A 9,459-nucleotide genomic window follows, 5' to 3' on the forward strand; every position below is an offset into this window, starting at 1 on the left:
AGCCGATCGACGATTCGAAAGTCGCAACATCGAAAATGAACTGGAAGCACGGAAGGCTCCGTACTTCCGATAGCATAGTAGTCTCACTCTCTCTCTCTCTCTCTCTCTCTCTCTATATATATATATATATATAGAGCAGGGCTGCTGTGCTCTCTCCGTGCTCCTGAGCCGTTTTCGATGATGCAGTTTTCGAATCGACGATCGGCTCCGTTAAACTTGATCTAGCGTATTTAAAGTTTCTAGAAAATAATTTTTGCGATTTTTCGATATCATTTTCCTAGCAATCGAAAGGATTCAAAATCTGAAAATAAAAATTCTATAAAAAGTGGTGATATATCACTAAAATTTTCGATCAGAAATATAGATCTTGTTGTAGATAGTATAAAGAATTTTCTATCAAAATTTCATCTTATTTGAATACTTCTACACCGTTAAACTTGAAAACGGCAAACATCAATCATTAAAAATTATGAATTTTGAATCCTTTCGATCACTAGGTAAATGATATCGAAAAATCGTAAAAATTATTTTCTAGAAACTTCAAATGCGCTAGATCAAATCTAACGGAGCCGATCGTCGATTCGAAAATTCTATCATCGAAAACGGCTGAGAGCACGGAGGCCCTGCTCTATATATATATATATATATATATATATGAAGTGTATGCCCGAGCACAATGGAGGCTAATTAATTAAAAGGTGGCCGGTTCTCTTCACCCCATACGGTAGCAAAAGAAGGTGCACGGCAACTTCAAATGCAATGTCAGAATTGATTGCCGCAGAGCGGTAGTTCGATCTTGACGAGCTGCCTGAGCGTTTCGAATTCTCCGAAGCAACACCGTAAAAGATTTGGCCAGAGATTTTTATCTTCCCTAATTAAGTCTTTTCAATTACTGTTTTATAAATTACAATTTAATTAATTATTTTTTAAAAGTTTTGTTGGAATAATAAAAAGATGAAATTTATCATAAGACTTTTAATTTTTTATTAAAGAAGATATAAGGTATAAATTTGTATTTCTATTTTTTTATATAGTTGAATATATATATCATTCTCGCTTTTCTTGTGAACATAAGTAACGTAAATTTTGATCTTTTCTTTCTACATTTAATTTTTTATTATTTAATATTTTTTTTATTTCTCGTGTATCAAAATCACCGATATGCATTGAATGGACATTGACCAACCGAACTCTTGTCGTTGAGCGTGCGTCCAAACGAGTCCGCATATGCCACCGTCCCCATATAATAATAATACTACCACTTTGTTATGAAATCCTCAAAATCAAAATTTAATTAACTACATAGTACAAATTAACAGCAATTTTATATATTTTCTTATAAATTAAGTTTATTTTTTTATATTACTTAACTTATTATAGGTAATATATATATCCTCCAAAATTAGGTAGATTTGAAGAAACTATTACTCATATTGCCACGTCATCTTAATGATCAAAGGGTTTCAAAATTTATAATTTTAATGGTCGATAAGAGGCGTTTTCTCGTTTAACGGCGTAAAAATATTCAAATCAATTGAATTTTTGTTAAAAAATTTTTTAAACTATTTAAAACAAGATCTATACTCTTGATCTTGATTACAAGACTCCTATCATTATTTTTTTAAAGAATATTCATTTTCAACCATTCATTTTTCTGTTCACTTGATGGATAAAAGAACAATATCGAAAGTGCGTGAAATTTGATTTCTAGGTAGTTTAAAAGGTTTAGATCATATTTAACGGAGCCGATCGTCAATTTGGAAGCTCTATCATCGAAAACAAATCCGTAGTAAAATAACTCGTTTACTACCGATAGTATTCTAGCTCAACTCTATATATAGATATATATGTACACTTGCAGAATTTGAGTTGCTAACTTGTTAATACTAATAAAATGCACACCAAATTTTGACAAGCAGAATAAGTTGCAAAAAAAGAAAAGTTTTTTATTAATCCATGCATCCACCAAATTGATCACTCTGTTGGCTGCGCCCGTGAATAAACGTAAAAAGCAAGTTAGGTTCTGATTTATGCAATCCATCTCCAGTATTACTGCATGACTTACAAAGCAACTTAGGAAAATGAGAATCAAATGCAAATTAAGATGTTAATAGGTTAGTTCGTACGTCTTGTAAATCGCTGAAATTTGGTAATCTCAATACACCGTGTTGTTCAGTTAATCACATTCAGTTTAGAACATCAAATGACTTAATTATGGAATCATTGCAGAAGCATGAATTATAAGCTTACACTACAATCTAATAGTAGATGTTAACACAACACATTTAAACAGATGAGTGGCACGTGCAAAATACAACATAACAATGTCTTTCTCAGACAAGAGAGAAAATGATGAGATCTCATAGGTGGAGAGTGAATAGATTACAACATTATTTTTATTTCAAGAGAGTCATTCATTGGAAATCACAATTTTTTATTCTTCTTTCTCGGCAAACACAATTTCTAGTAAATCAAAATACGGTACTGCTCTCCTTCGATAGCGCTTCGCGGTGGGATTTTCCTACGAAAAAGAAGAAAGGTATGAATAAATTAGAACTAAGGACTAAATACTTCTAAAAGTGATGTGGCAGTTTACCTTAATATATTCATTCCATTCAGCATCTGTGGCAATTATTACTTGACGTTGATGATCCCAGCTAAACTCTGGATGATGCCTCATGTTGTTCACTATTCTATATTCATATTTGTAAAAACTGAATCGCTCATGCAAATATTTATCTTCATATTTTAAACCTGTTGCTTCATTAAACTTGGTTACTACGTCACGCCAAGAATCATTTTCAAAGTCTAGTATTTTTCTCCCTCCGCTTCGAATTTTCTCTACCAACAAACCAAGCAGTACTTTGTCATGCTCCCTTTCCCATATTGCTAAAGGCCGATCTGTTATTATAATCTCTTTTCTTCCCAAAATTTTGTTTGGCCACTCTCTCCTGTAAGTGTAAGAAAACAAAAGAGATACCAATTGTCCCGTGAAGAAAAAAAACATTTTAATCGTAAGGAAAAAAAATTATAAACTTTAGCAAATATTGAAAAAGTAAATCTTTGCAGGCATTTAACTGTCAGTTGTCATTGCATATTATGTAACTATTTATATAACTTTAACTAATAATTTGCTCTAGTTTCTAAGTTGACTTTTTTAAATACACGTGTAACTTGTGAGTTGCGATATATTCGACGAGCATTAGACTAAAACAGAATGCGCAATTCTCATTTTACTTGTGTGGTGGTTTCATGACTATTGATTCAAGGAATCATTTTAACAGATTTGAGTTGAATTCTTCCGTTTGAAATGAATATCATTTAATAAAATCCACCTAAAACCGAGAAACCAATTCAAAATCATGGCCTAGTTAAGATTCCAAACAAAGGAACCAGTGAAAATTGAATTGAAATATTCAAGAAACCAGTAAAACATGATCATTAGAACTTCATATTACCGTGAAAGGAGACCTCTTAATGAGGGAAGGTTTTTTAGACCTTATTCACAGTGGTGGAAGGGTGTCGTAAGCCACAGCGACATATTCAAACGGGTGTTGCCTACAGATTAGGAGACGAAAAAACAATCGACTTTTGGGCAACAAATGGTGCAGGGAAGTAACATTGCAGTTGCTATTGTCGAAAGTGTACCTCAGGGCACAGCAGAAAAGTCTAAAAATTAGTGAGTGTATGCTTGACGAGGATGGAGCTGAGGAAAGATCCTAAGAGATTGTACAGTAAGTAGAGACAGCCATAGTTCATGCATCGAAGCACTTTTAGGAAAAGAGTTCCCGGATTCAAATTAGAACAGAAACCATATGGACTGATGTGGCGGTGGACTGTCGATGGAAGATTCACCGTGAAATCTACCTATTCGGCCCTGAACGATGGGAGTATTGTTGGAAAAACTAGTTCTCTTTCGAAATCTTTAGTCAAATATTTGTATAAACAGTTTTGTTTGAAAACAACTTATCCACTGTTTTTAGAAACGTTGATTAAGAACGAAATAAATAAAAACTATAGAGAATAAAGGATTAGATGGAGCCTGTGAGTCGAGGCGTGCGATTGCACTGTCCTAGAAGCAAGATTGCCCCTCCACGTACGAGGCGCCGGCAATCACTCCTAGCGATACAACGACCTCCGTCCACCCCGTCGGCACGGCTCCAGGGTGGCGCAAGAACGAACCGTCACAGCTTTTCAGAGATCCAGCAAAACAGTGAAGAAGAAGAAGGAGAAGAGAGAAAAGGGGGGAAGCTCAGGCTAGGGTTTCTGTATGTCACTACTATCCTAACCCAGCCACTCACCCTAGTAAAAAGGAGAGCAAAAGAAGGGTTCCAACGGGAAGACCATCTTCCCGAGGTAGACCGTTGGGGCTGGTTGAGTCCCGAGGTGCGACCCTTCGACTGGACCAAATCTGGACCTAATCCAGATAAGGTCAAAAAATAAAATAATAAAATGAAAAGTGTAACAAAAATAAAGTGAACCGGGTTCACGCGTGCCGCCGCCCGGCCCGGCTCGTGCTCGTGCCGGGCGCGCGTGCGTGAATCGCGCGTGCGTGAATTTAGACGAGAGCTCCACTCTCATCACTTCCCAAGTAATAACAATGAGAATAAATAAGTATATAAACCAAAGCAAGTGAGGGTCTCTTTCCAATGTGGGACTAAACACCACATGAAAAGAGACCAAAGCTTGGGCTCCCAGGCAAGGCCCATTGACAGTGGGCTGCCCACAAAGTCCAAAGATCAAATTTAAGTTTTAATACATATGGGCTTTTTAAGAAGTTTTAAATCACTTGTTTTAGTCAAAATACTAACAAGTATAAGGGACGCTCGCGCAAGCAAGATTTCAAGACTCAGAATACCTCTGAAAGTGCAAGTATTTATCCGGTTCGTCCTTAAGAAGAGAACACCTACAACGGACAACCTTTTAAAGAGAGGGTGGATGGGGAACACCAAATATGTACTATGTGGGGTTGAAGAAGAGACAGCCGACCATCTATTCACACAATGTATTATTAGTAAATTCCTGACTGCGATGACCCTATAGGGGGGTTCAATCTAGGGATTTGGAGGACGCCGTGAGATGCAAGTGACATAGGTGGATGTTAAGGAATAGATCATAGCCTATTCAAGCAAAATTGACCAATCTGATAGCCTGCTGGCTGCTGGTGGATCATCTAGGATTCAAGAAATTGTGCTATTTTTAGAAGTGATTGCGCAAACCCTCTAATGACGATAGCTAAGATTAGAATGTTGGCAACTCAGTAAGAGATTATTCTATCGTCTAAAAGCCAACATTCTTAGTTTTTTTTTTTTTTCATTGCTTCTTGCTTCTGCTGAGAGGTTTTTTACATCATCTATATTGCTTAATTCATATTTTTAATGAATGAAACAAATAGTATACTTTCTTTTCCTAAAAAGAATATTCAAGAGTTGTATATACTCTACGCAGAAAGTGAAAATTTACACAAAGTGAACTATATTCCAGCTATCAAAACATCAAATTAGCGATAAAAAAAAATAAAAATCAAGGACTGAGAAAGAGGAAGCTACGTACATATTTGCAACACGGAATGTCCAGTCTGTGCACTCAAGGTGAAGGATGGACCCATCGTCGATACCGTAGTCTGCCAGAGATTTCTCCCTCTCCAGTCGTTGGCCATTGAAATAAAGTTTAGGCTCCGGTATTGCCTTTAACCGCCAAATAGGAAGAACAGTGATGAACACATCCTCGATGGTGTTAGAATTTTCCACCTCAAGCACAAAATTTCCATGATATTCTGACTGCACAAAGATGTTCATTTCACCATCCCCATTGGACCTCACAGGAGAGCTAGACTCTGCACTGTCCATCTTGGCTATTTCTGTACACAACGAAGTTGCGTATGCAACGCACTTTAGTTTATTTGCAATAAATTTTCCCAAAGACCCTAAGACCCCATTTGGTTAGAAAGTTATCCCGCTGTTCCGTTAGACGGAATGATTTTTGGCCGAAATATTTTATACCGATCAAATTATGCTATTTCGGGCTATTTCGGAATAGGTTGGGATTTACTATTCCATCATTTTAGTGGAATAATACTATTTCAATGTTTGATTTCAAACTTTATTAAAATTATAAATTGAATTAAAACTAAATTATATAAATATAATATGTTATATATATTATAATATATTATTTTTAATTATAAAATTATTAATTGTACTATATTAATGCATATTATTTATATGTAAATATTATAATAAATTATTTTTATTAAATTTAAGTTTAAAACAGATTTTAAACATTTATAATTTTATTATAATACAAAAATTTATTTCTTAAAAAATTATCAATTTATAAATTTTATTCTAATTAATTTTTATTAATTGTTTCCCCCATTCTTATTTTAAAAATTAAAATTTAAAATTATAAATTTATAATTATAATTTATAATCCAAAAATAAAGTTTATTAATTTTAATTTAATTTTTAATTTAATTTACAATTTTGTATTTTAAATTTTTAAAATTTAAATTTGATATTTTATATTTTTCAAATTTAAATTTGATCTTAAATTTAAAGTTTAAATTTAAAATTTTGAATTTAAAATTTGAGATTTTAAATTTTAAATTTTAATTTCAAATTTTGAAATTTAAACTTTAAAATTTTAAAATTTAAAAATATAAATATAAAATTTAAAAATTCAAATTCAAATATAATGAGAGGTATAATATCATTATTTTTTATTTATAAACTGCCCACTATCCTTCTTATTTTATCTTATCTATACAAATGCTATTTTTTTATTCCCGTAAAAACTCAATTTTCATCTAAACGCAAAATTAGTTTAGTTCTTACTTATATCTGAATTTATATCTATCCCTGAAATAGACAACTCTTGATTATATCCGAATCAAACGATACCTTAGATAATATTTCTTGTACCATACATGTATATATAGAACAAGATCCATATTGGCTATTTTTTATACCATTTTGGCTATTCTGGTTGTATATAGTTGTAACCGCACTGCAATCATAACTATATACAAATTCAAGTTTAATATTTGATTTGATGCATCTGAATCTAGCTATTGCAGTTGGAACTGCGTGATCCCAACTACAGTAGTTGGAGGTAACACTGTACCAACCACATTAATTGCAAAAACCGAAAGGTAGGTTTACATCCCTAATAACTTTTTAAATAAAAAATTATGTTTCTTTTCTATATTAGAAATAATTTTATCACCACATATATAAAGTGATAAAAATTAAAAAAATACACTTTTCAACTACATGCAACCAAATAAATTATTTATTACTGCAACATTTTCTACTACATCAAATCAAATAAGATGCGTACAGTTATAATTACTGCATTTCAACTACGTACATCTCCAATTATACTATATTTCTAATTTCATTCAACCCAAAAGACTCCATTATTACTTAGGCAAAAAAACAATTAAGTTACATATTTATACTACAGATTTAAATTAAATAGTAAGAAATTAAGTGATAGTAGAGTTATGTTAATTAGGATTCGTTCTCCTACTCTAGCACTGTGTGAAATGATATAAAGTAATCATTTACATCTAATAACTTAAACTATTATATTCAACAAGGATAAGCAGTGATTTGCGAAAATATCATACCTTGTAACTCCTTAGGCCTTGTGGAAGCTTAGGATGTCTTAAATAGGAGAAACTGAGACTCTTCTCTGTATAAAACCTTCGCCAGTTTCAATTTCATTCACAAAGAGAAAAAAAAAAAAGAAAAAAAAGAAAAAAAAAACTAGAGCCAGCTACTTAGAAAACGTCAACTTGTAGTCATGTCTCATGTTTCAAATTTTTTATCCTCCAACTTACTCGCTGCAATCCGTCGGCGATGAGATTGCTCTGAGACGTGGATGATGGTGTGGCTCGGATTTGGAAATTTGAGAAAATATGTGAGGAGGAGGGAGAGAAGGGGAGATAGAAAGAGGATTGGATTGAGATGAGAGGGAGATGGACAGAGAGGAAGCGATAGAGGTGAGGGAGAAGAAGAAAGTTAGTTGGCGGAGAATTAGTGTTAGTTCATTTCAATCAATTATTGATACCCCAGTTACTAGTTTTACACCGCTATATCGTACTGAAATGCAAAATAGCAGAAAATAGCGGACGATGCTGTAAAAGATGAAAATAATAGACGTGGCTAGGGGTGGCAATCTAGCTTGTTGTTCGCGAGCCGGCTAGTGTTCGGCTCAAAATGAGCTCGAGATCGAATCGTTCGTTTAGTAAACGAGCCGAACACGAGCTGAATTTTTTAGCTCGTGCCGAACATGAGCTTGGGTCAACTCGCTCGTCTTCGGCTTGATAATAGCTGAAAAACATATATTTTATATTTATATAATTTATATTTATATATATATATATGTAATTATATATATAATATATATTTTTATTATTTGATTTTTAGCAAAATCAAAATATAAAGCCAAACTCGATTATAAAATGACTTATTTATATGTAAAGTTTCAACTATTAGATAAAATCTAATGAGTAAGATTTTATAAATATATTTTTTATATTATATCCAATTTAATCGTTTTAACTTTTTGTGTCAATTTGGCATCTCTGAAGCATCGGCTCGTTTATTAATAACTGAGCGAACTGATGCTGATTTTTTGACTCCGATTTTTAAAAGTCGCACTTATCTTGTCACGGTGTTCGGCTCATTGAACACTATTAGAATGGCTGGTTGGTGGTAGTTCAGCGAGGAGTATGTGGGCCTTGATTAGTTTCGGATTGCGCTTTGCTTGACCTCAAATGATTAGGGCATGAACGGTTATTTTACGGAAGACTATCTCGTTTGCTTGATATTTAGCTATTGCTTCTTATTAAAAGGTGATATGAATTAAGCAACATAAGTAAGATTAGAAGGCTCAGAAAAAAAGAAAACAATAAATCAAATTATATATATTAATATATATATATATATATTTATATATATAGAGAGAGAGAGAACTAGGCTAATATACTATTAATAGCACGAAATATTTGGTGCTTCCAAGTTTTTAGCCATTGGATTGAAAGATGTGCGGTTAGGATGATGTGGGCCCCTAGGGTTGAGTGGGTGGTTGGTTGAATAGTATGATCTAACGGGTGAAAATGATCAAAATAGTAGATCTAACGGCAGAAAACTTGGTAGCACCAAGTGTTTTGTGCTATTAGTAGCATAGTAGCCGGACTCTATATATATATATATATATATATATATATATATATAAGGGTTGAGGGAGGGAAGAAGGAGGAAAAGGGTTAAGCTACAAGTATATAATTAACGGCATTGTTCTAACCAATCATGCCTGAATGAATGTATACGGTGAAGAACTTGAGCTGGGCTTGAGCCACGTCCCCTAAAGATAATACTATTTTTTTCTATCTAGATTACCCACCATATAGATGAAAGATTGGTCAGTTCATTTATTCGACTGCGCCTG

General features: G+C 33.3%; 1 protein-coding gene across 7 annotated transcripts; it reads right to left on the reverse strand.

The window, feature by feature from the left end:
* LOC109713494 (L10-interacting MYB domain-containing protein-like) lies at positions 2,209-8,067 on the reverse strand. 7 transcript variants are annotated; one of them, XM_020237608.1, is made up of 5 exons: positions 7,847-8,067; positions 7,634-7,693; positions 5,554-5,860; positions 2,597-2,951; positions 2,209-2,521 (listed from the first exon to the last, which is right to left on the reverse strand). In XM_020237608.1, the coding sequence occupies exons 3-5, from the start codon at positions 5,847-5,849 to the stop codon at positions 2,435-2,437; spliced, it is 738 nt and encodes a 245-aa protein (XP_020093197.1). In that variant the 5' UTR covers positions 5,850-5,860; positions 7,634-7,693; positions 7,847-8,067; the 3' UTR covers positions 2,209-2,434. The 7 variants fall into 7 exon arrangements, with proteins under 7 accessions (XP_020093197.1, XP_020093196.1, XP_020093195.1 ...); XM_020237607.1 differs by having other exon boundaries at positions 7,634-7,698; XM_020237606.1 differs by having other exon boundaries at positions 7,634-7,709.

The sequence above is a fragment of the Ananas comosus genome, linkage group 7 (assembly GCF_001540865.1).
Source record: "Ananas comosus cultivar F153 linkage group 7, ASM154086v1, whole genome shotgun sequence".
NCBI classification, from domain to species: domain Eukaryota; kingdom Viridiplantae; phylum Streptophyta; class Magnoliopsida; order Poales; family Bromeliaceae; genus Ananas; species Ananas comosus.